The sequence below is a fragment of the Eumetopias jubatus genome, unplaced genomic scaffold, assembly GCF_037043125.1.
Source record: "Eumetopias jubatus isolate StellerSeaLion01/CBP00866 unplaced genomic scaffold, mEumJub1_p1.0 scaffold_9, whole genome shotgun sequence".
Taxonomy (NCBI): Eukaryota; Metazoa; Chordata; class Mammalia; order Carnivora; family Otariidae; genus Eumetopias; species Eumetopias jubatus.
The window spans coordinates 64862694-64890507 of NW_028274815.1; the positions used below are offsets into that span (position 1 = coordinate 64862694).

Genomic DNA, 27814 nt, shown 5'->3' on the forward strand with positions numbered 1-27814 from the left:
CCAGGGAAACCAGAAGGTAATATTTATTCACTCATTCTTCATTTCGTATGCCAAAGAATGGCTAAGATTGAGGTCTGTAGAGTAACAGAAGAGATGGCAAGGAGCTTTAATTCAAAGAACCTAAAATTTTAGACACTTGCCCCGTTCAAGGAATCAGAAGTGGTTCAGAAGGATGTGAGGGCAGACGAACAAGAACTGCGGCTGACATGAAAGGCAGGAGTCAGATCGTGGAGAAACTTCACCATGTGAAGGATTTAAAATTTATTCTGTGCTAAGGCATGAGCTGTGACAAGACCCGATTTGTGCTTTACAGGCCTTTCTAGTAATAATGTGGAGAATGATCTGGGTGGGACAAGACCAGCCGGGATCAAGTCCAACTGAGAGATGGAAAGAGAAGTCCAAGTGAAACAGGATCACTCTCTGCCCCCCGCCCCCGCCCCGGGCAACAGCGGAAGGAATGAAGAGGGTAATACGATGGACTGCACGTCAGGACCCTGTGAGTATTTGAGTATTGATCTGAATCCAGGCCGGCTCCCAGCTTGCTGGCGGGGCACGAGCTACATGGTCATGCTGTTAACTGGGCCAGAAAATGCCACTGCAAGTCAGGTATCTTAACTCCTCCATCAGATTTGAAAATCAAGATGAAGGAGGTAATTAACAATATAAAGCCCCAAAACATCTCTCTCACAGATAAGCCCACGATGGTTTTCTTCTGACATGTAAAAGAGCTCGCAAAATCTTTAAATGAAAACTGATTGTAACTTCATGCCATGATGAAAATTTCCCATCAAATAATACAGTGTTCTTGGGAGAACAACAAAGTAACTTTGAAATACCTGTGACGCCAGGTGATACGGAAATACAGTTTCAAAAAATAAAATAATGTCATTACAGAGGTTAATGTGATGCCTTTTTACAAGACTTAGAGAGGGCAAACCCCAGAAGAAAAGAATCCCTATCTTGAAAGGGCTGAGACAGCAAACACCCTGTATGGCTGTAGCCAGAGGGACAGCAGACAAAGAATAACAATGAAGGCCTGGTTTAAAAAAAAAAAAACAAAAAAATTGTTAAACAATAGGTAGGAAATGTGAACAATTACATTTACGTACATTCTGCTTCTAGGTAATGAGTTTATGTGCTAAATTCTTGTCTTTTGTTAACCATACAATCCCCAGTGAGAAACACTGAAATTTCTAGGAAAAAAATAATGATACATTTAAGTGGTTTTCCAGTCAGGTTGACACTAATTAGTGAAAATTGATGGCATTTTTGCTGAGAAAAACATACCTGAATACTTTTAAGCTTGTAAGAATGGGGGTCAAGGAGGCCGGAGTAGGACCGGGAGTTAGGGCCTGCAGCCGAAATGCCAGTGTAGACACCGAAGCAAAAAAGGAACGCTAGTTAACCCTGCATTTGGCTTGCTGAACAGAGCTGACTGATGCTGGTGTTAAATCCCCCAGCACTCCTCAGAGCCCGGTGGTAGACGTGTAGACGTGCGCAGAGCTAGAGCCCCAGGGACTAACCAACTATTTAAGAGAAATACTTGTTGAGTTGACTGAGAAGTATTACTCTGTGAGGTGGCGTTGGCTGCCCTGGCTTTGGCAAGAGGAAGAATCTTCTTTTCCTTCTTTTTCTACAAGGCCCTCCCCCCGCCCCGAACCCCAGCACAAAATGGGAAGGTCAAGATAAGAGAGAGGTAGAGAGGTAGAGTCAGCTTCATCCCAGGGCTGCAACCTCTCTGGAATGCATATGTATACCCCCAATGAGCACAGCAGCTTGAGGGACTGCAGTTCTGCGCATGCCATTTGTTGGATGCTCCATCTCAGAGGATTCACAGTGACTTTATGCATGAAGGCTCACAAAAACAGAAGCGGCCCAAACAAATCCAGGCAGTATAGCCTCTGCATACAGTGGTGGAAATGAAATCTCGAGCCGGGAGCAATGAAATCCCCCCACTAATGAGAACACCAGCAGGGCACAAGAGGAAGCATCTTGAAAGCTCTCTTTTCACAAACAGCTCTTACTAGGAAAAAAGAGACTTACAAATAGGTTTCTGTGTGTCCTACCTCATGACATAAATAACTTATGATGAAAAGAGTTTTGGATTCAAACTATAAATACCCATTTAAGTCAATTATATTCAGAAAGGTAAGTCGAGGACCCATCAGAGTTAAAATAAAGGGTAAAACTGGGAGATTAAAGAGGTTGAACGAGTCTTTCCTTCCAGCCTGGATGGCACTTTCTCCTTCCCAATCTTTAAATTTTAGAGTGTCCCAGGGCACAGCCCATAAACCTCTTTTCCCCTCAACAGTCATTCAACAAGAAGTTCTAATTCAGTCCCATAGGCACGTATTCTTGCAAATTTGTATCTCTGGCCCTGACCTCTCCCCAGACTTTCATCTCTATACCTAACTCTGCAGGTGACGTCTCCTCATAGATGTCCACCTCAAATGTACCATGTCCAACACGGAGCTTGACTTTCCTGCACCTCCTAACCTGTTCCCCATCTCCATAAACAGCACCACCAATCATACAAAATTACTTAGATCAAAATCCAAGGAGTCATTCTTGATTCCTCCCAGGGCTGCCACACTGGACCACCCCTGGGCTGTCACTCGCTGTACAGCCTATGTAAATAGTTCTTCCTGGGGTTGTCAGTACTCAAACTATGAAGCCACATGCCACCTCTTTCCCCTATATTCCAGATCCAATCCATCATGGAGCACTCTCAACTCTACTTTCAAAATATCCTATGAATCCAACGCTTCCTCAACACCTTCATCCTACCACTTAGTTCAAGCTACCACTACCCTCTCCTACCTCTACTACCAATCTAGCTCCCTAATGAGTGTCCCTATGTCCTCCCCTACCTGCCTCTCACTTCTTCAGTCTGGTCTCTACCTAGCATTCCCAGTGACCTTCTGATAATGTAACTAGATGTATCACACCCTTGCTCAGTTCCTCTGATGACTCTCCACGAACTCAGACCCAAACCCAAACATTTGACTTTGGTCAACAAAGCCCACAGGATCTGTTACCTGCCCGTCTCCGACCTCACCTCCTGTTATTCTCTGTCTCACACACTCTATTCCAGCTACACTAGCTTTCTTGCAACTGTCTCCTCACACATGCCTAGTTCACTCCCACTGAAAGGCTTTGCCCTTGCTGTTCTCGCTTCCTGTGATGCTCTCCCATACCCCTTCTGATTCCTCCAGATGTCATTTCCTCAGAGAGGCTTCTTCTAACTCCATGTAAAATACCCTTTCACTCCAGTCACTCACAGTTCTGTACCCTGCTTTTGTTTCCTTGAAAGTGATTATTTCTTCCATATATCACTTATTTAAAATAATAGTCCACTAAAATGTAAGCTGCATGAATTCAGGGCTGTATCTCCACTGTCTAAAGCAGTATCTATATGCAAGAGGTGCTCTCAAAAAATATTTGAGGGGTAAACTATTGAAAGAATGGCCAATATAAACAATCAGCTTTCCATCATCTACAGAAATCCCATTCCATATTTGTTAGGGGTTGTTTTGTTTATATGAAGAAAAGTAGGGGAAGCCCACTAATCACCTATCTTTAAAATACATATCCCTGCATCGATCTAACGATAAATGTCAACATTTCTCATTCCAAATAGCAAGGTCACTGCTTTTGTCTAGCCTCTATGAGATTCTGAGTGTAAAAGATAGCATTAATAGCTGATAGAAAGCAGTTTCCCTCATCCCTCCATACAAATTCTGACCACAGCTAATGCCACAAACGAAGGCTGCCTGGCTAAAAAGTTTTGTTTCTCCTGAAGTCTCTAGGGCCCAAATTCTGAGAACATTACCCTAGTAAAGGACCTGGCTGAACCATAAAACGCACAGCTAAAATTTCCTGGAAAGTTCTGAAAAGTAATGTCATAAAGCTTTAGAAAAGGCCAATTTTAAAAAGGAATTATTAAAGTTAGAATTTTTACAATAGTATCATCCTGGAAAACAATCAGGTTAACCAGTAATAAGTTTTCCTAAGCTAGTCAGAGTGGCCTTAAAAAAAAAAAAAAAGTCAAGTCTTTTGCTAGCTCCAGAGAGAAATGACCCAGAGACTAATGAGCTCCGTAAGCTTCTCACTGCCTGACCCTCAGCAAGTCACTTGTCCTCAATGGAGAGGCTAAAATGGAGAGCCCTATCAATTAGCCTCATGTGGCGGCTGTGAAGGGTGACTAATAAACCTGATTGCAAAGCACTCTGAAAACATTAAGTGCTATAGAGAAGTTTCCTACTTGCCAGATCACCATCAGTTGCCATGAAAGCACTGCGAATGCATCTGGCTCTTTTTAAGCTCTTTTCCACCCCTTGGCTCTTCTGATGTCAATCAGTCGTCATGACAAAGACAAAAAGATGAGTGAGGATTCTTCTCACCCTCCTATAGGTCTCCTCCTGATCCACAGGAAACATGATGGAGACGCAAACTAGCCTTTGCACTCCTTTGTTCCTTCCAAAGTACCTTGCAGATCCCCATGAAGAGAGACTGCATGAATGGCCTGTGGAAGGCCTTTCCTTTTTGTCCTTTTCAAGCATAACATAGATCATCATTAAAAACCACAGATTTGACAAAGATCATGGGAGAAGAGAATATGAATATGAACGACCTGAAAAATACAGAATTCACTTTATTCTTACTAGTGATCTCCCAATTTCTCACTCTACCATGTGATGTCCTCACTTAAAGAAAACGGGAGATTAATTGTTTTCTGACCTCCTTCCAAGCCAGAAATGGTTTCCCTCATTCGCTGAAAGACATGGATTTAGAATTTCACTTGTCTGTGAAGGACTATATAGCATTTCATGTTCTTTCCAAGCTACCAGCCATGTGGTATCTATTTTAAAGACAAGCTTGCCCATGTTCTCTTTCCAGCAATCTAAGATGTGCAAGGACACAAAAGCAATATAATCAATCACTCACTAACATACACCTTCAATCACCAGACATATGGGTTTCAGAAAAGTACAAACTTCCTATCCATTAGTAACACAACAACTGTCCTGTAGGGGAGGACGTGCCTTTTCAGGTCAAATGCAAACATCTTGATCTCCCAACAAATTTTCCTCCCAAAACTAAGTGGTTTGTTGGCAAGAATAGCTTTGCCTCTTCCCAACTACTCCTCTGGTTCACTCACAGTGCTTTTCAAATCCCACATATTGATAACTGAGGGCAGGTTTGGGAATGACGGGACAAAGGAAGTTAAGCCAATGAAAACAAATAATATTTACTGGGAAAAGTTTTTGTATATAATAAATTATGCACAAATGAAAATTTATATAACAATATGAGGGACCAATTTAAAAAATGATATTAAGAGATAACCCAAGAAATTGACAAATGATTTCAGGGCAACTGAAATAGGGGTCAGCAAACTACTGTCGGAGTTAAATCCAGACCCTTTCACCTCTTTTATAAGTAGTTTTGTTAGAACAAAGCCACACCCATTCATTTAGATATTCTGTTTTCAGCTGTTCTGGTGCCACAAGGGCAAAGAGGAGTAGTTGAAAAACACCATATGGCTCACAACTTTGAAAATATTTACTATCTGGCCCTTTATTTAAAAGGTTCCAAGCCCTGGCTGAGGGGATAAGAACATTATGACAGACTGGAATAGTCTGGGAATTTTTTGGAGAAGGAGGCAAGTGGTTTACAAAGAAACTATAATTGAAACAAGTGATAAGTATTAAGTAGACAAATATTTTTTCCTGACTAATCAGTTATCTAAGGGCTAGACATGTCCTTAAGATTAATAAAAGAATGAGATCTTCCCATGCTGAGAGAATCATTACCAGAGCAATGAAGTCTCTCAGTGACTAGTAAAACAGATGGACTAAAAACTCACTGGGTTTCTTGGCTAATTCTCAATTCAGACCCCAAGGTTGCTACACCAGAGCTCTGGATGGTGATGGTGGAGATTGTGGTGGTGGTTGGTGGTGTTTTCACCACTATCTTGCTTCAAAAGAAACACACTTGCCATGCAACAGGTTTCAGCAAAACAGGAAGGATGCTAGGCTAGTGGTAACAGAAAATCTGAGCACAAACCTTGCCTCTGCCCATTAGTGAACATTCTCTCACCTGCAAAACAGAGATCATCATAGGGGCCAGGGTCAGGATGGGTCAGCATCAAGATGGCCTCAGTGTTGCTCCAATATGCAGGACCTCAGCTGATAATCAGGATGTGGTTCTAGGGCTTGTGACAACAACAAAACTCTGAGGTGGAACGGGCGATTCAATCAGCCCCTTCCTGTGTGCTGTCTGCACCCTGAGGCTGACTCAACTACAAGGGTTACAGGATTCTTGTAAATCAGCCATTTTGCTGTGGCCTAAGCTTTGTTTCTCACAGGGAGAACAGTCCATTTCAGGCTGCAGCCCCATCATTTAAGAGCCTGTAAAAATAAAAGAATTGGGCACTATCCCTTTCATGACCTACAGCGTCTCTCCTTGGGCCCTAAAGACTTAAGATTCCGAATACTGAAGACCAACAGGATTGATGCCTTCAAACAGAATGAACATAAAAGATATGCCTAAAATAAAAAGCATAATTTAATAAGGTGATAAAGTATTAAAAATCAATGTGATAGCAACACTGGACATTTTCTAGGCTTAAAGACCAAAGTCCTATTGATTCGTAAGTTACTATAGCATCATTTACAGCCCTGAGAAACCACCCAGAATTGAGAGCTGTCTTATGACTCTCTCATGACTGATTCTGAAGAACTCTGTCAATATCAAGATCATGAGCAGGGTACTTGTTTTAAGTGAAAACCATCGGAGAGGTAACTGCTCTTACCTGTCCTCATGTCCATCTGAATCTCGTTCTCCAATATCAAAGGCTCAGTGGAACTGGTTCCCTAACCAAGAGAGTCCTCTTCAATTAAATGAATGCCCGTGAGGCCACATGCCCACCCTCTGCACAAGTGAGCATTTAGAGGGTCCAGTCTTAAATCGACCTCTCCAAAGTCCTTTTCAACTGGCAACGAAACTGAGCTGCCATCACCAACTAACTGTATCATTTGCAGAACTTACTGACAAAAGTGTCTGAGTTTTGCTGGTTAAGGACTCATGTGTTAAAATACAAGTGGGATAGAAACGGAATGGAAAGTGAATGGGGCTAGTTCCAAATAAAACAAATTTCAAAACGCAAAGTTGGAGAAGCTCCCTTTGTCTAAAACTTTTTGTGAAAAAGATGTCAGCCAAATTCAAACTGTAGCTTCTGTTAACTTTTGGCTCTCAATACATGCTTGCCACCCAAAAGGATAAAGACCTATCATTCCCACACAATTCATTTGTGATTAAGTTTGCTGGAGTTGTCATTTATTTCTGAGTATTTTATGTTTTTCTTGTATGATATTTCTAGAGTTATGGACATTAAATTTTCTTGTATATGAAAATGTTTCAATAAAGAAATTACCATTTTGACATTAAGACACACCTGCCTTGGGTGTCAAAAACAGCTGAAATATCCTGGCTATCAAAAATCCTCCCTTTCTTAGAGCCAGCTTTTATGTAAGTCTAGGATGGCTCCCATCTGGTCCTGGGTTTATTAGTTATTTGTTATCTGTCAAACATTAGAACTTCTGCATCGCATGTTGTTCTGATGCAAATAAGAGGCATTTTAGGTCAAAAAAAAAATACTAAACTTGTTACACTACATTTGAGTCAGATTTACATTTCTTTTTGATCCTTACATTTCGACATGCAATCTCTTTCCTAATAGACTGTAGCTAGATTAATAAAACTAGCAAAATAATTAGTCCAAGGGTTTTAAGTAAGGTGGTTAGCTGTCTCCTTGTTGTGCTTATTTTTTCCTTTTTAAAAAATATGAATTCAAAAACTGCTTCTACTCAACTAACCTAGATTATGAAAGATAGAAAAATTTCAAAGAAGATAAAAATTCTGAAAGAAGGTTTGATTATTCCCATGCCTTGACTAGGGCACTCCTGAAATCACAAATATCCCAGCTGAGTCAATTTCAGGGAGGTACTGATAAACCTGAGGACAAGAAGTTCTCCAAAGGAAAGAATGAGACCAGAGAGAGACACCTGAATGAAGAATAATGGAGTACTTTGAAAAGAGAGGAACATTTTTTAATAGATTGACCCTTCGCTAACACTAAGTCTTCCTCCCCACCTCCATTTCTGGGCTTTACCACAAGAACATGCGGGAAGGAGAACCTGTCCCATAGGCTTTGGATCTGGAACAAGGTAGAACCCAAGCAGGAGTGGGGGGATTTTCTCAGCCCAGAGAATGTTGGGAGCCCCAATCATAGAAAGTCAGGGAAATGGCCAGGACATCACTGTAGCGGCCAGTAACAAAGTTAGGAGCAGACTTAGAAGGACAGGTGAAAACCCATCCACTTGAAGGTAAGCCGAGAGAGTGAGGACTCCACCTGTCCGACCCCAGTCTGTGCTGGTGTGGCCCAAGGAAACACAAGACTGTTCTTCTATTACTTTCAGGGATGCCACCTCTACAAATGTAGGTGGGTTGTTTTTCAAAACACTCTACTGCTTACTGATATAGGAACTACTTTGTCGAATTTCTAGAATAAACCCCAAGTCCTCTTCTAAGACTTATTTACCCAGCCACCAAAGGCCCTTCAGCCTTACGACAATTGAGGGGAAGCCCGTGATTTGTTTCCTATGCTGTCTTCATAGTGCTTCTCTACACATGCTTTAATTAGCTTCAGAGGATAACATGCTACCCGGTTATGGAGGCTCGATGGCACACAGTCTGAAACATAATCCATAAGAGCTCCATGTGAACCGTAAAGGCAACATGGATCATTGTCTTACGGTGTACCCCTGATGATTTCTCTTTCACGCTCTGTGTCAAGGAGAAAATCTGAAGAAAGGCCCAGTCCACCGATTGCTAGCTTTTACTTCAGATGCTTTAGTGTCCAGGATGAAACCAATACATCAGTTATCCTTTAAAAAAAGTTTTTTCCCCCCTCTGGACATTGTTCCTTCTGTGTATCCCTCATCTAGCGGACTTTGATTCATATGCAAGCCATCTTGTCATTCTCCTCAGTCTATCACACCAGAAAAAAATAATGTATGTTATATCAGGTTTTTGTCATCTTTTTCACAGTAATTTCTTTTGGCTTATCTCTGAATTGGATTCCTGACAACTATGTTATATTTTAAAATAAAGACTACAGATGGTTTCCATATAAGTTGCAGGTAAATAAAAGTTAAATTTTAAACATTTCCTATATCAGTATACTCTTTCATCATCATTTAAAAAAAAATTCTCTCTGAAATGTCAGGTCTCCATTTATCCTATGAAATCCTTTAAAATATTTTTAAATGTGATTTAAAAAAAAATGTTTACATTAGTTTATGTGCTCAGGAAAGAATATTCTAAGTTCAGGTGATCTTTCACTACCATTTGTGCCAACTTTTAAAAGGTAGCTCCTGGTGTGCCTGGGTGGCTCAGTCGGTTAAGCGTCTGCCTTCTGCTCAGGTCATGATCCCAGGGTCGAGTCCTGCATTGGGGTCCCTGCTCAGCTGGGAGCCTGCTTCTCCCTCTCCCACTGCCCACCCCCCCCCACCCCTTCTTGTGAGCTCTCTCTCTCTGTCAAATAAATAAAATCTTAAAAAAAAAAAAGGTAGCTCCTTCTCACGTAATGACAGCTAATACGTAAATAATACCTAATAAGAGAATTCATACTTTTGGGCTCTCTTTGAAGTGTTGTGCTCACACACTGGATTTAAAGTACAGCTCTGCGATGCTTGCAGGATACCACAGGGAGCACAGCAAAGGAAAAGCGCTGTGCTCTCTGGTGATGACTCACGTTCCAGCCATACCTCCTCTGAGCTCCTCTTTCCCACTGGTAGCACTAACTAATCCCCTGCATGTCTCTAGCTGTTCTGGACTAAAGACCCCTTCGTTCTAGGACTTGGGCACAACATGGGCACAACATCTTCTTCTTCTTCTTCTTCTTTCTTCCTTTCTTCTTTCTTCTTTCTTTTCTTCTTTCTTCTTCTTCTTTCTTCTTTCTTCTTCTTTCTTCTTTTCTTCTTCTTCTTCTTCTTCTTCTTTTTTTAATCCTTGAGCTCAGAATGTTCAGGGCTGGAAGGGAGCACACTGACCAAATGAAGACAAAGACGCCTTTGTTCCTGACCAGAGAGGAATCAATAATCATTTACATACTCATCTTGTTTATTTTTAAATACGTATACTCTTAGGGAAAACCAGTGCCTTTATGTTCGTTATGAAGGGCTTATACAAAGAATAAAAATGAACATTAAGGGACATTAATGCATATTATCTCTCAAAATACACCTAAGCTAACATTACTCAGACTGGTATGTGAGCCCCTCTATATGCATATTAATGTGACATGAGCCTCAAAGATATGTACCCTTGACTTTTACTTAAACAGGTATTTGATGAAATTTGATTAACTTTAGAACCCAAGGAGGTAGAATAACCCACAATGACATAAATATGCCCCTGTAAATAATGTATGGCATAAAGTTGTAGTTTTAAGGAATTTAATATCAAAGTAAAAAGGACACACCCATTTTGTATATACATTATACATAAATACAAACTTTCTCTGGATAGAGATTCATGGATTTGCAGAGCTGAGCAGAACCTTCCATATCACCTACAACTATTCTCTTTGTTACTCAAAGCATATCAAGTTCACAAAGGTTGAGACCCATCATCTTGATCCAACAGCTAATTAGGCTAATTAGGCTAAATCCTAGCTCTTCTAATTCCTATTCTCTGTTCTAGCATATTCACAGGGACTCCTTTAATTACTTGGTAACTAAGGGTCCAAAATCACTGTTGACTATGTCTCAGCTTTCTAAAATTAACTCAGTTATGTTTTGCTCATTTTTCACACAATGCTAGCTTAAATATAATTTAGGAAATCTCAAATCACTCAGAAATTTATTTACTTAAACTGTTTTATTGTATCAAAGAACCCCATTATTTGTCTCTATTACAGTGATTATATTTAGGCAATACAGATATTGCCTGTATTACATTTATATTTGTCTACTTTGTATTTATAAGATATTAAGAGGCACCAACTTTAATTTTTAATGTGTCAGAAGCATGATTGATCACTTTGCTCAGGCTACAGCAACAAAACAAAACAAAACAAAAAACCAAACAACTAGAAGTAGAGACTTTTAAATGAGAAATGCCTGAACCCCATCGTAGGAAAGGTCTGAATCGGAGAGGACAGGGTGGATTGGGTGCCTTTTTCACAGCAGAGAGGTGATGACCTCCAGTAAGAAATGGAAAGCAAAGTGAGGCTTCTCAAACGGTAATCTTCCCATCTTTACAAGCTTCTATTAGACCCAAGTTTTCACAGTTTACTGTTTTTTAATTATATATATCCATATATCAACAGTATTTACATTTAACTAATTTATTTCCCATATCAAACATTACACAATCTTTTCTATTGTTTTCTATGAGACTGTTTCCTTACACAATGACAAAAGGAAAGACTGTTTCATCTTTCTTGATTTTTCACTTTACTTTGGATAAAAAAATTAAAAAGAGTAGAAAGTCATTTCTCCAAGGCAACATTAATTTCTCTTACAGTTCCATCTCAAGTTTTCCCCAAATAGTCCTCCATGTTGCTTCTCATTCAAGTATCTATGATCCTAGTTGATATTACTACACAGCAAAAATTTTTGCTGAGCGAGTCCTATCATTTTTGTGTGTAACAAATTTCTGCCAAGGGCAGGTAACCAAAATGCTATTTTTAGGGCTACTCCAAATAAAAAAATTTTTTTTAAATATGCCCTAGTGGTAGAATTATTATCATGCCAGTACAGATAGAAAAAGGCAGTCCTGTTAAATAAGAATGGATACCACAGTCCCTAATAATTGAGTGTCTTTTAAATTCAATAATTCTCTTAATAAGTTTAGTAAGTGGCATAGCTGTATTTTCTGTTGCATTTCTAGTTCATCTATTTTCTCTCACTAGAATGAAGACTTCACATCATGCATATGAGATTCTCAAACAAGAACCCTCGAGCATGGGGTGGGGCAAAGAAGAATGTAAACCCCCTCACTGTGAAAGCATCCATGTTGATTTTTGATGTTTGTCCTATGAATTTCACTCTCCAGTATTTTTGCTAATACATTTTAGCTTTTCCCTTAATCCAGTCTCCATTTATTCATGTTTTCCAACATGACTTTTCCCCCGTAAATTTATTTTCCATATCTGTTTGTTTCTTTTGTTCCAATACACCCACACCACTTGGGCAGCTCCCATCTGTCCTCTGAAAACTCTATTGAACTATACATAAAAGCTTTTTTTCTTTTCTTTAATTATATAAATCATGGTGATTTAGAGAAAATGGCAACCCACAAGCATTATTCCTCTGGTGGAGTCCATTTTTTTCCCCCAAATAAGACTCTAGCAGCAACCAGCCCTTACTGGATTTAACTAATTTCTTCTATCAGTAGCATCCAGATTCTACTCCGGTAGCGCCACATAGAGTTGCTATCCAATTACTCCTCAGGAATGCCAGAATGGTAATTTCCAAGCATTAACAATTGAAGACTAGCACCACTTACTTTAAGCATCCTGTAAAGCATAACTCTGTGCCTGGTTTTTGTACAACAGTGGCTGATTTTTTTTTTTTTTTTTTCAGAGCAATTCCAAACCCTAGAAAAGCCAGATATTTATGGCCCTGTAAAACAAAAATGACTTGAAAAACAAAGTCAGAAAATATGAAAAAGAGAAAAAGCAACCAAATAAGGCTCTCCACGGCAAAGAGAGGAGAAGCACATGAGGGAAATCTAGGTGTCAGAAAGAATCTTCTCATTTCTGCCTCGCACACTGGTAATCCGCATAGGTACACACGTGAGGGGTCTCTTCAGAGATGTGATGCTGGACCCGGGGTGTGTTGCCATGGAAGTGACAAGCTCAATTTCTTGAGAGCCCGTGTACCCTCCTCAGCATTCCTGGCAACGGTGACAAGTGCCTTTCCTTTGTTCAGAAACTGCTCTGGAAATGGCCCTGCCTCCTTCCCAAAGCACTTCACTGTGAGGCCACACTGTAACCAAATTACACGAGAGGAAGATTTTTCATTTCCATTCCCAAAATTAGACTCCTGTGTGTGTGCTAGCACAACAGAAATAGAAACACTTGCTGAAAGGAGCCCACACAGCGGCGATCCGAGTTGCCATGCCTTTCAAACACGTTTGCTGAACCTACCGCAACATGGGCAAGCATAGGACATGGGGCAGATCGGGGCAGCTTTACAGATTCTAACAAATCTCTAAAAAGTTAGTCTCAACAAGTGGGTGGTTTGTTTTGGAGAGGGACCCTGGGGCACAAAGGACACAGAGTGCTTTCTGGGCAGATGCTGGTGCGGAAGCATTTGATGAGAGGGAACAGATTTCCCAGTAGGACTTTTAACAAATGTACTTAACTGACTTTGGAATCAGAGCAAACTGCTTATTTCTGGTCTCCTCTTGATGCAAAACCCAAACTCGACACAAAATAGGTGAGAAGAGTTTTAAAAAAATAGTTTTTACCTCATGGTGATGTTGGAATAGTGACTGATTTCTTCAAAAGACAGTATTATTTTTATCAAAATCATCAGCTAGGTGTTCTGTATCATCTACTTTAAGATATTTTCTGGCTGAGTAGACTTCATTGTAGATATAGCACTTAAACATCGTGGAGAGGCATGGATTAAAAATCCTTGTGACCATCAAGAAAAGGATCATGGGAGGAGTTGAGAGATCCCAGCAAGATTTTTAAATTTGGGCTAAAATAACAAATATCATGGATACCTTAAAAACTACTACTATAACTATTTGTTCTCCTAGCCACCACCTACCTCCAATTCACGCTGAACAGAAAGACCCTCTCTGACCACATTCCGTTCAGCATGAATTTCTCATGCAGATATGTATGGGTGTGCATATTTGTACTAAACCAGGATTCTGAAGTATTTTGGAAATGTGTCAGGGAGGAGAGGCTCTATAAAATGTAATTTTTTTTCATTTGTGATGGATACCATCTATGGCCTTAAGAAAAATAGAATATTTACTCTAAATCGGGAATAGAATGTCTGATAAATCTTAGAGGGCTAAGCAAATCCAATGTTAATTCAAATAAATGTTTAAAAAAAGAATTTGACAATAAGATAAAAACAGATTTAGCAGCTTACTTACACTGAATGACAAATAGTATGAAATGATTAAAAGAGGTGCTATGCATTTGCTACAAGAACACTGAATAGGCCTACATCTTAGCCTGAGTCCATCCTTCATTAGCTGTCTGACTAGGATTATAGTCCTAACGTTCTGTGAATCTTGTAGGCCTTAGAAAATGGGGTTGTCCATGTGATATGTGAGGTTCTATCCAGCTTTGAAAATTGAGGATTCTTTACCCACAGAAAGTTTGTGTTTATGTATAAATGTCTATATACAAAATAGGTACATTCCTTTTAAATTTGATATAAAATTCCTTGCAACTACTTTATACCATATTGGGTCTTTTATCAAAAATGTCTATTTATGTCATTGTGGGTGACTCCACCTCATTAGATTTAAAAATTAATAAAACTTCATATACAGTGGCTACATTTATTTAATTCCCATACAATCTTCATTTAGGGTTCCCATCATATTAAATATGTACACAGTAGAGCTGACAGACCAGTCTGAGCACTTTTAGCATTCTGTGTAATATGAGAGGTTTGTTGCAATCCTATGAAATATTTTTGTATGTAATCAGTATAAAAAAATGTCCACATTAGTTTATGTTTAAGGAAGAATATCCTAAATTCTAAATTCATTAAAGGGGATCTTTAATGATCATTTGTATCAACTTTCCAAAAAGCATTTTTAAGATTCGCCCATGTTGTCACATGTTGCAAGATTTCCTTCTTTTTTTAAGGCTGAATAATATTCCATTATATGTATATGCCACATTTTCTTTATCCATTCATCTCTTGATGGGCATTTAGGTTGCTTCCACATCTTGGCTATTGTGAACAGAGCTGCAATGAACACAGGATTGCTAATATTTCTTTGAGATCCTGATTTCAATTCTTTTGGGTAAATATCCAGAAGTAGGATTGCTGGATCATATGGTAATGATCACTTGGTAATATGCCAAGTGAAATAAGCCAGTCACAAAAGGACAAATACCACATGATTCCACTCACATGAGGTATCTAAAATACTCAAACTCATAGAAGCAAAGACTAGAATGGTGGTTGTCAGAGGCTGAGGGGAAGGGGAGATGGGGTGTTGCTAATCACCATGTACAAAATTTCAGATATGCAAAATGAATAGAGTTCTAGAGATCAAATGTACACCATGCCTATAAATAACAATAATTGTTATGCGCTTGAATATCTGGTAAGAGGGTAGATCTCATGTTGTCTTCCTATCAAATATATAAAGACATTTTCTTTTCAAGTAATAATGTAGCAAATAATACTGCATTTTCTGTTATTACTTTAAGATTCTTCTGAAATATTGTGTTCACAAAGTGGATTTAAAGTACTGCTCAGTGATTCTTGTGAGATATTGTAGAAATCATGGCAGAGCAGAGCTCCATGCTGATATTCCAACCACACCTCCTATACCACTGGATAGAACTGACTCAATCTTCACTGCCTTTTTCTATCTGTTTTTGAATAAAAATCCTTTTATTCTGGGACTTGGTAACTTCACATGGATGTAAAACTGTACCCAAGCTTTATTTATACTTAGGCCAACAAGAGGCTAGGAGGAACCTTGTCATTTTTAAATTAAGAAATTGAAGCCTTTGAATCTAACCAGAGAGAAATCCACAAGCACTTACTACACTCATCTCGTTTACTTTTTAAATATGTATTGCTGGGACAAAGTTGTGACTCTCAGTTCATTATACACAATTTTAGCAAGTATAAAAATAAGCATAAAGGAGATTTCTTCCTCCAGGAAAATGCTTTACATAATTAGCCTAAATGCTAAACTATCAGCAAAGAACCTGGCCATAGCCACAAAAGATACCCAATATACTTGGAATTCCAATTGCCAACTATATTCTTCTTTCCTGTTTATCCAGTTAAGAGGATATATTTTTATAAACTTGGCAGTAAAACAGAATACCTTTTAATCAAAGCACAGTGAGCAAGTTCCTACAATGGGAAAATCAAGTGTTCAGATATTGAGACTAATTTATGTAGAGATGTCAGCTAGTCACATTGAACTGACCTTGCAAATCAGCTAACATCATGCAGTCAGAAATAGCTTCTGCAGGGAAAGCACATAATTATTGGTAATAGTACCAATAACATCCAAGAATAAGTCGCATATGCCTTTGGGTTATCCGGTCCAAATCTCAGCCTTCCACGAGTATTCCCTTTACAGGATTCTCACTGCTTTGAGATTCATTTATTGCTTTCTATCCTCAGATCTCATCTATTGTCTGTTCATTTCAGTTGTATTTATACAAGTACTTGCAATTGGTGGTCCTATCAGATCTATCTTAACTATAAATGAAGGCAACACTCTCCGATACAGAAATTTAACACAATATTGTTTTCGAACTGAGATCTATTGTATTCCTTGCATATATGTCCAACAGCATATTTCAAACAATGGATTTTCTTTTCACTAAAGTACCCTGGACATGTAAAAAGCTGTTTGATTCTAAAGCATTGTTTTTCCATTTTAACATCTCTGAAATCAGCAAGAATCCGACATGGTATAATCGACAACATCTTTTTTCATTCTTAGTGCTACATATGATAATGGTGCATCCCACATCAATAACATCTTAGGATTCAGTAAAACATGATCCTTCCTAGGCTTTTCTTGTGGAGAAAGAAAACCTTCTTTGATAGAAAATAGCAATGCATTTAAAAACATATGTTTTAAGACTTTAGCCTGAAAAGTTGTTTAATCTCTTCTACTTCTCGACTGTGCGAGTACTGTGTGTTTAAATATGCAACACTTGATGTATCAAGTACAGTTGAAGACTCCTCTGATTTCTCTTCAAGACTTCTAACACTTTCACACATTTTTAAAAATCAATCTTGTAATCATTTTCGTATTTGTTGTGCCTCTTTTTAAATAACATAGCATCCATGCTAGCATTTCAATGTTTGACATGAGCCTCAATTCCCACTCAGAGGGAAACTAAGAAACTGATCTTTTTTCTCTTTTCATTTACATTCCGAGTTGCCCCAGAGATGGTATAACCATATAGAATATTCACAACAACCTGATTATATTTTTAGGTTTCTGGGAACGGAAAGAAGTTAGATGTTTTCAGTCAAGGGTCCTGGCACAGTCATACTGTGAATCCCATATAAAAGGACAAATGGCAAAGAAAATTTTAAAAATGGAAAGTATAGAAGAGCAAAGGGTAAACTCTACTGGCAGTATCTTATTTTATGATGCAAATAATCCCTTCTGTCAACATGAGTATTGACATATGCATAGTTTGAGAAGGGAAAGAAGTAGATTCATTTCATTTAATCTCGTGATTTTCAGCCAGATGGCTGGCCAATGAAAGAAAAAGGCATTCTTAGATGCAGTACCTGACAGACCAAATCATCATTAATGAGCAAACGTAGTTCGAAAACAAAATGAGATTTAAAAGACCTAAAATATTTTTGCAAAGTGTTCATGTTTATGTGTTTTCCCCTGGATTATAACCAGACTCTGTCTTTCCATTTAAACTACTGTTTGCTTAGTTTTTTAGGGGTGGATTTTCCCTTAGTCACTTAGGAAACAGAAATAATCACCAGAATGTATAAAGAACACTAGTGACTAAATGCTTAGAAAACTCCTCTCATAAAATATTAAAATACTGCCTCCATGTCTGTAAAGGAAACCAACCTTGAAGATTTGTTCAACTCCTCAACAAAACATTCCCTGAGAACCACCACCTCAGCCAACATCATTCTCGTCAAGATAGTTCAGCCCATAGAAATAATATTATAAGTAAAATATACGGTGAGGCATTAAATCCCAGAAAAGGTGCCACTTTAGATTCACCAGGGAAAAGAAGTTAAGCCCCACAGTAAAGCTGTCAGTTACTATCATGGCTTTGTTGCACTGAAAGAGTTCAATTCGATCACAAAGAATTTTAGCAAAAGTACTAATTTCTTTAACATATGAAAACTACCTACAGCTTCCCCGAGCTCATAAATTAGCAAAATTTTTATTTAAATAAGAGTCCCTTCCCTATATTCGCCAACTAAATGCATGATGTATAGGAGTAGTACTAGCAAAGTATTTTCTCCTTCTCTTCATTTTCTCTTTCTCTTGTCTTCTTCCTTTCAAAATTACGTTGCGTTCTTATTTCAGACGTCTGTATCCTGTGGTGTCACACTTAAGAACCCAGATAATATGATGGTCATTATGGAAAGCAATCACACTCTACGTTGATGAATGACTATTTACAAAATGATTTCTATCATTTAAAGGAGAAACGGAATTGAGACTTTAAATTCCAGATAAAAAAGCTACAACTCCAATGGCACTGACTAGCTATGAGCTTCTGGAAGTCACCCACCTGGGGCAGCATGCGATTTTCTTCCTCCAGCTGTCTTACTCTCGCCTCCAGCTGCCTAACATAGGACAAGGTTGATTCTAAAATTAAAAAGAAAGAACTCACATTATACACACAGGTCTTGTTTAGTGCACTGTCAGGATATGTCTGGTTCGATTTATTCAAATCAGGTAGTGACAACGTAGTCTGTTATTAAAAAAAAAAAAAAACAAAAGCCATTGAAACCACAAGCACTTTGAACAACTGCACCATGTTAAAGACAATCAGAGGAATTTACTGGGGGTGAGGTTGTAGGCTTTCCTAACACCATGCAGCCCTCAGAAGGTCAGACATCCTGAAGACACTTACTCCCTTTTCTACTTATTCTGGGCATTTTGAGCTTTCAAGGAGCTGTTCCCCACATAAGACTTTTTGTAAGGTTAATTATAACCAAAATAAATTACAAAGTCATATTAAAAATAGAAAATTAAAATATTTCAATATCCAGCTCCCTTAGTTTTTCCAAAAAATCAAGTCTTAAATGCAACATTCATTCTTCTCCCCAATCTCCAGATAATATTATGTCTGTAATCCAGAGAACAGCTACCAAAGGGCTAAGTGGAGGGGAGGCTAAATTTTGACTTTGATTTTGGGTGAATGTGACACAGACCCAACTTTTTCCCAAATCTTTAGGTAAGCCAGGGGCTGACTTTAAAATTCATTCCTGTTTTCATTTCTTCAGGAGCTCAGGAGTGTGCTGACTGGTGACAATCACCATTACGCTGAGAGTCTGTTCCATATGAACTCTGAAGTTCTCTAAAGAAGAGTTTCACTTTGAGGAACAATCTGACAGGAACTCTTCATTAAAGCAAAAATATTCATGTGCATCACATAGCAACATAGTTGCCATTGATTCACTGCCCAAGAACACACATACTTCAGGTATAGTAAAATGTACAGGACAATCGAATTCCTCCAGCAAATTTCCATAGTTAATCTTAGAGCAGCATAGTTAATATTAAACCTCAGCGCATGTTCTTCAGCTTCAGAAACATAAAACAGCAAGAAGACCAAGATGGTAGCGCATTTAAATGGTAAATATTTGGCGCTCCTAACAATCTGAATGGATACTGATGCAAATTACTACCTTGATCTGAAATTCATCCTGGAAACTCTAAAATTTTTATATGGAAATTGGTTATATGAACTCAATTCCATTTTTGTGACCTTCAAAGCAGTAAGATAGTGTTTTATTTTCTTAAAATACATAAGAAACGTCAGTCCTTAATTTGCAAATATAACAACTAAGCTCATCCCTGATGGGTTTACAGCCTGCCGGTTTTTTCACAAATGTTTGCATAAAGTCCCCATCACTGACGTTAATATAACCACCCACCGATCTCACACCAGTGGGCAAGACTTAGTTTTGAGCATCCCTCATACAAGACAGAAACACAAGGTAAAGAAAACTGAAGACAGTTCCTAGAAATATGCTCTCATTTTTTAGCTCAATGAAATGTTAAGAGTTTGCTTTACGGACTCTTCCAAATGGAAAAAAAAAAAAAAAAGAGGCATAAATGAATAACAAACATATTGATTTTATGAATCTGCTTTACTCTAGCAAATGAATAAGTGATTTGTAGATCATCAAAATATGAATGTAAATTGCCTGATTTACAGTTTTGCAAGCTCCACTCTCTACTCTAGAAAAACAACCACTTGATAAGGGCCATCCAAGTGAAAAGTTGCTCTGAAATGTTCTACTTACACCATGAACAAGTATAATTCTTTTCTCCTTTGTTCATAATTTATACCTTATCTTTATTGTCCCTAGACTGCACTATCCTCAAAGCCGTGATACTTAAAGCAGCTCAAATGACTCTATACAGAGTGCTTCGGGTGACATTTGAAAATGCCACTGAATGGATTTTAATTCAGTAACTATCTTCAGTCACTTTAATCTACTTCTCTTTTTAAAGTTTTTTTCAGTTTACATATTCGATAGTTTTATTAAGCGTCTATATTATGAAATACCTAGCATGTCAGTTCAAAAAAAGAGGGTAAATTCCTGAATTTGGAAAACATGCCTTAAGTTCAATTTTTAATGTCAAGTTAAAATAGATGAAGTCCACATCTTTGTTTCCAAGCATTCACTGCAAATATAGGCTGGGACAGAAAAAGATAGGAAACATTTTTAGACTGGTAAAATAATTTTTAGAGATTAGCTTTACAAGATAAAGGCAAAGCAAAGGAGAGTTTTGAGTTCATTCATTCAACACATATTGACTGTGTCACTGGTTTGTGTCGGGCACTATTCTAGGGTTGAGATGAAGAGAAAGCCAGTTACTGCAAGACTTAGATTTCTCAGAAAACAAATTCTGCTTTAGGATTACACGCCCGTGTTCTGTGTTCCAGAAGGCCCTATTGTTCCAGGCTGTCTCTGTTGCAATTATTACTTAACAGGGAACAATACCAAATGAAAAACTCCTCAGGGGATGGGGGTGGGGAGAACAGGAAGAATAGCTGATGCGCATGCATAAATAAGAGAATTCATGCTGTTAGTTCTTTTATTCATCAAGAACCTGATTATACAATTCCTTAATGGGAGTGGAGTATGCAAACATTTTTCTGGAATATCACTGGGTCCTCAAGTCCCTATATAAAAAAAAACCATTGAAGAAACTACCCAATCCCTCCCCTGTGACAGGAAAGAACAAGAAACATTTTGTTAAGCTTTTAGGACTGCGAGATTTGTTACTGCTCCATAGGCTAGCCAAGCCTGACTACTAGTACAGAGCTAATAATGGCATAGAAAATACGTAACCATTTTAAAATAAGACATAGTAGGATAAAGTGTAAGAAACTCCATACTTTTATGTATTTATTTATGTTTAAAGATCTTATTTATTTGAGAGAGAAAGAGAGAGAGAGAGCAGGAGCAAGGGTACACAGAGGGAGAGGGGAGAAGCAGACTCCCCGCTGAGCAGGGAGCCCGACGTGGGGCTCCATCCCAGGACCTGAGCTGAAGGCAGATGCTTACCCGACTGAGCCACCCAGGCACCTTGAAGCTCCATACTTTAAAAATCCACCACAATGTATATCCCAGTCCTAGCTGAATACTGGATAAAACACTGGAATAATTTTCTTGTAAGGAAGAAAAGGAGCCCCTTTTATGCTACAACATATTTGGCCATGTTGGTACAACCCCTTTCCCAGGCTGCTGCTTCCCTTTTCTTCCTCATTCAAGGAACTTCCAAAGTGGTGTCAACAATAAAATAAGCGGGTTTTCCATTACACACAGGGGATGAGGGCTGCCGGTGTGCATTAACCTAAGAGAAGTATCTGACAAACACTGGCGTTCTTAACTGAGGTACAGTTGAAGTACAATGTTGTATTAGTTTCAGGTGACTACACGGCAATTCCACAACACTCTACATTATGCTGTGCTCATGGTGTTCTTTTTTATTAAGTGATACCCGTAGACACATGTGCATGCAGCCCTGAATTAGAATGTCCTATGATTTGAACTGATCATCTCATCTTCTACCAGTGGCTGACTGCTGTTAAAACTTTGATTTCAGAACGTCATTTTGGCTTTCAGAACTCTGAGAATGAGGCTCCTGAAAAACAGCCAAACACTAGGCTATACTAGATCTACCTAGATCTACAATGTCTTCCAGGAGGACCCGATCTTTCAGAAGTATATAACCGGTTGTGGGGAGGGAAGAAGGGAAAATAAAGGAAATGGTAAGGTAATGTGAAATTCTGTGTGAAATCACGCTAAATATGAGCCCAGAAAGATCAATACTGGTGGCAGTTCTTAGGAAAGAGAAACCTGAGCTTCATGGATCAACAGAAGTTTGACAGGCCAGAGAGATGAAAGCATAGCCACAGGACGGACAGGGACCAGAAGGCAAGAATGATCCTGGTGTAAACAGGGAAGAGGGGAAGGAGCCACACGAAGGAGGAGAAAGGGACATACTGGGGAGAAGGAGGAAAGGTCAAGCTGCTTCCCACAATCCAGAGTATGAAAAGCCAACTTCCAAACCCAGTTATGCAGATGGCGATTTGCTTTTAACATCCCCAAAAGGTATTTTCTTTTTCCACCATGGGAAACCGAGGATATCGACCCACTAGAAACTAAGCAAGGTTAAGCAAACAATACCAATGTGAAAATCCAGTGACATCATCAAGATGTTCTCCGGGTAAATCTTGGGTGTATTTTCAAAGCAGAAACAACTTGTCGCCATGTATCTTACTTTTCTTTGAACCTACATGTAAAAGTCGAAAGCACCTCTCCCAATACGACAAGTCTAAGAAACATTCAACAGTCACAAGAATTCCACTAAGTTCGTATCTTCTAAATGGTGCCAACTTTAGAACTGGGATGTACCTTAGAGGTTTCCCAGTTCAGCCTATCCTTGATCCCCTGACTCATTAGGCAGATGAGAGAATAAAACCCAGAGGGTAGTAAACTCGGCCTCTAACACTGGAGATTAAATATATTCAGAAGATTTTGTCTTATTGCTGGGACATCACAGTGACTGCCATCTTGAGTCTTTTAAGTGATAGCAAGCTTCTTACATAAATTCCAAGTTCTCCCTTCTTCTTCCTGATTTTAGATATTCTAGATGGATCTCTACTTAAAATAACTTGAGGGATGTCCACTATCATCACTGCTATTCAACATAGTATTAGAAGTCCTAGCCACAGCAATCAGACAACAAAAAGAAATCAAAGGCATCCAAATCGGCAAAGAGGAAGTCAAACTCTCACTCTTTGCAGATGATATGATACTTTATGTGGAAAACCCCAAAGACTCCACCCCAAAACTGCTAGAACTCATACAGGAATTCAGTAAAGTGGCAGGATATAAAATCAAGGCACAGAAATCGGTGGCATTCCCATACACCACCACGAAGACAGAAGAAAGAAAAATTAAGGAGTTGATCCCATTTACAATGGCACCCAAAACCATAAGATACCTAGGAATAAATCTAACCAAAGAGGCAAAGGATCTGTACTCAGAAAACTATAAAACACTCATGAAAGCAATTGAGGAAGACACAAAGAAATGGAAAAATGTTCCATGCTCATGGATTGGAAGAACAAATATCGTGAAGATGTCAATGCTACCTAGAGCAATGTACACATTTAATGCAATCCCCATCAAAATACCATTCACTTTTTTCAAAGAAATGGAACAAATAATCCTAAAATTTGTATGGAACCAGAAAAGACCCCGAATAGCCAGAGAAATGTTGAAAAAGAAAAGCAAAGCTGGTGGCATCACAATTCCAGACTTCCAGCTCTATTACAAAGCTGTCATCATCAAGACAGTATGGCACTGGCACAAAAACAGACACATCGATCAATGGAACAGAGAGAGAGCCCAGAAATGGACCCTCAACTCTATGGTCAACTCATTTTCAACAAAGAAGGAAAGCATGTCCAATGGAAAAAAGTCTTTTCAACAAATGGTGTTGGGAAAATTGGACAGCCACATGCAGAAGAATGAAACTGGACCATTTCCTTACACCACACACAAAAATAGACTCGAAATGGTTGAAAGACCTCAATGTGAGACAGGAGTCCATCAAAATCCTAAAGGAGAACACAGGCAGCAACCTCTTCGACCTCAGCCGCAGCAACTTCTTCCTAGAAACATCATCAAAGGCAAGGGAAGCAAGGGCAAAAATGAACTATTGGGACGTCATGAAGATAAAAAGCTTTTGCACAGGAAAAGAAACAGTCAACAAAACCAAAAGACAACCGAGAGAATAGGAGAAGATATTTGCAAATGACATATCAGATAAAGGGCTAGTATCCAAAATCTATAAAGAACTTACCAAACTCAACACCCAAAGAACAAATGATCTGATCAAGAAATGGGCAGAAGACACGAACAGCCATTTTTCCACAGAAGACATCCAAATGGCCAACATACAGGTAAAAAAGCGCTCAACATTGCTCGGCATCAGGGAATTCCATATCAAAACTTCAATGAGATACCACCTCACAACAGTCAGAATGGCTAAAATGAACAAGTCAGGAAATGACAGATGTTGGCGGGGCTGCAGAGAAAGGGGAACCCTCCTACACTGTTGGTGGGAATGCAAACTGGTGCAGCCACTCTGGAAAACAGTATGGAGATTCCTCATAAAGTTGAAAATAGAGCTACCATAGGATCTAGCAATTGCACTACTGGGTATTTACCCCAAAGATACAAATGTAGGGATCTGATCATGCACCCCGATGTTTATAGCAGCAATGTCCACAATAGCCAAACTGTGGAAAGAGCCAAGATGTCCATCGACAGATGAATGGATAAAGAAGATGTGGTGTATATATATATGATGGTATATTATGAAGCCATCAAAAGGAATGAAATCTTGCCATTTGCAACGACGTGGATAGAACTCGAGGGTATTATGCTGAGCGAAATAAGTCAATCAAAGAAAGACATGTATCATATGACCTCACTGATATGAGGAATTCTCAATCTTGGGAAACAAACTGAGGGTTGCTGGAGTGGTGGGGGGTGGGAGGGATGGGGTGGCTGGGTGATAGACAGTGGGGAGGGTATGCGCTATGGTGAGCTCTGTGAATTGTGTAAGACTGTTGAATCACAGACCTGTACCTCTGAAACAAATAATACATTATATGTTATAAAAAAAAAAAAAGATAGCAGGAAGGGAAAAATGAAGGGGTGAAATCGGAGGGGGAGACGAACCATGAGAGACTATGGACTGTGAGAAAAAAACTGAGGTTCTAGAGGGGAGGGGTGTGAGGGGATGGGTTAGCCTGGTGATGGGTATTAAAGAGGGCACGTTCTGCATGGAGCACTGAGTGTTACATGCAAACAATGAATCATGGAACACTACATCAAAAACTAATGATGTAATGTATGGTGATTAACATAACATAATAAAAACAACAACAACAAAAAAAAACCCTTGATATCTTCCTTGGACAACATCCGGGACTTGATTTCACTTCATTTTACCTGAAATGTTTTTGATCCTACAAGGTAGCTGGACTTTTTCCTCTGCTACTTTGAAAATAATCTGCTCAAAACGTTAAGCCCTCTCCCTTCCCCCTGCTTTCTAAAGCAGAGTTTCTCTTCATAAGGGAACACTCACCCTTGAAATCACCCACAAATTACTCTTATTATTGTACATAAAAGGTTTATTGTTGGTAGTTGCTACTGTCTAAGGTTTGAAAAACTTCTGAGTGGTTTTGATTAGATGAAGTACCATTGGGTCTCCAAAATTTCAGGGCAGAAAATAAAATCTAGTAATGGTCCTTTCTAAGACAAATTACAGCATTTGGAAGACCATACAGGAAGAAAAGCACTTGGAAGATGTTTGTGGCCATGGGTTTATAGAAGGAAGCTTTTCAGTGGCTCTCTCAGAGTTAGCCCCGTCAGCCAGAGAGAGACCAACGACCACGTGATTTAAGTCTGGAGGCAATCTCTTCGATAAACCCCAACTTCTAAAGACACCTCTTGCATTAGTTTCAAATTAATCCCACCATCCACAGGCTTTTGCACGTTCTTAAGGAAATTACTTCAGAACTGTATTTTTTAAAAAATTATTACTGTTCTGACTAGAAGTGTTTTTCTTTCTCAGGCAAGCACAGAGCAGCCTCCTACTTAGAATTCATATTAGCTCCAGAAATATAAGTGATTACATTTCTCATTATAATTTGATGACTTTCTTATTAAAAAAAAAACTTGTTGGAATCAGCATTTTCAGATTTGCCTGGATATTTAACTCCGACTGCCTTATTCATGGGCAGAAACAGGATTTTTTTTTTTTAATGGGAAATTTAATTGTCCTAAATAAATAAAAGATGATGTCAGGTCTTGTTCCAGTCCATTATCTATGGGGCTAATTTTACTCTTCTCAGACCCTTCCCTCTGTGCCAACCTGAAAGAGATAGGAAATATTTTTCATCCTGTTCCTCCCATGTGGAAACTTGGTCACTGGTTATTCACTGGCTCCAAAACCCCTTAGGTCTGAGTCTCTCCGTTGGCCAAATGCTCACTCAACTCTACTTAGTGCAATACTCCTTATTCTTCTATGTATGGTATAAAAAGCTAATGATTAGAATAACCCAAGATTGGATTATACCGCTTTGTACAGTAACAGGCTTCATGTTACTGCAGGTGTTTGGAGAAAGCTCAATAAGATGCCACAGAGATTTCTACCTGTGCATGCTCTTGGGCCGTTTGAAGTTCAGTCATCCTAAATTTTTAAATTCTTCCCATTCCATGAATATCTTTTAGTTTTACTTCTTCTCAACTCACTTGCTAATAAATCATGTATTGAGTGCCTTATGATTTCTCTTTATCTACTTTCTTCTATGTTTTTTCTCATGTTTTCATTTTTTGCCCAAATATGCTACATGAAAATATTCCCTGAACTTCACACAGTGACTGGTGGTGTTCCCTGTAGGGGTTTAATACAGATATGTCAACTTACTTTAATATCAAGACTTCTTCACCCAACAGAGAGTGTCCTGCTGTGTGCCAGATGATGTCCTAGGTATTGGGGATATGGCAGCAAGCAAACAGGTAAGAGTCTGTGAGTTCATGGAGTTTGCATTTGGGGCAGTCCGGGGCGGGGGGTGGGGGGGAGGCTGGGGAAGATGGGCAATGAAAAGCAAAGGGAAGGTGATCCGTGCAGTGAGGACAAGACAGTACTGGTGTAGCGAGATCTGGGGAAGTACAGCTATGTTAGGGAGCACGGCCCGGAAAGAGCTCTGAGGCTAAGGTCCTGTGCATAAGCCAGCTATGTAAAGACCTGGGAGAAGAGAGTTCTAGGAAAGGTAAGTGCACAAGCCCAGGCTGGGAAGGCTCGCATTCTGGAATCCAGTTGTGAAGGGGGAAGTGAGAGCCACCGAGATGGATCCATCTGTCTTGTCACCTTCCTCCACTGCTTAAGTTTTTAAAATGTTGTCCTCTTTTTGGCTTTTACCCCTTAGGCCTACCTACACTTAAACCTTTTGACCAACAGGCTTCCCTTGTGACAGAAACATCCGCACTGTGTTCGGTTCTGTTCTCTCGCACAACCCAGTTCCCATCCACCTGGAAATCCTGTTGACCCTACCCCCAGAATATCCTGAAAACCCAACCTCACCAGAGTCTCCTAACCGGTGTCCCTACTTCTGTTCTTGCCTCCTCTCCCAGGTCCATTTTCATTCAAATTCTCTTTCAACCCACAGTGGCCAGGGTTTTCTAAAATGCAAAGCCTGCTCATTTCTTTCTCCACTCAGAGCTCTGCAGGAACTCACCAT

General features: G+C 39.2%; 1 protein-coding gene across 6 annotated transcripts in view; it reads right to left on the bottom strand.

Moving 5' to 3' along the window:
- Positions 1-27814, bottom strand: part of CCDC85A (coiled-coil domain containing 85A) — a 205944-nt gene that overhangs the window by 17279 nt on the left and 160851 nt on the right. For 5 of the 6 annotated variants that reach the window (XM_028089973.1, XM_028089972.1, XM_028089971.1 and 2 more), the window contains exon 3: positions 18539-18615. The exons of the other annotated variant lie outside the window; for it this stretch is intronic. In XM_028089973.1, coding sequence (XP_027945774.1) covers positions 18539-18615 — 77 coding nt within the window. The remainder of the gene's footprint in view (positions 1-18538; positions 18616-27814) is intronic. 6 annotated transcript variants of the gene reach the window in all.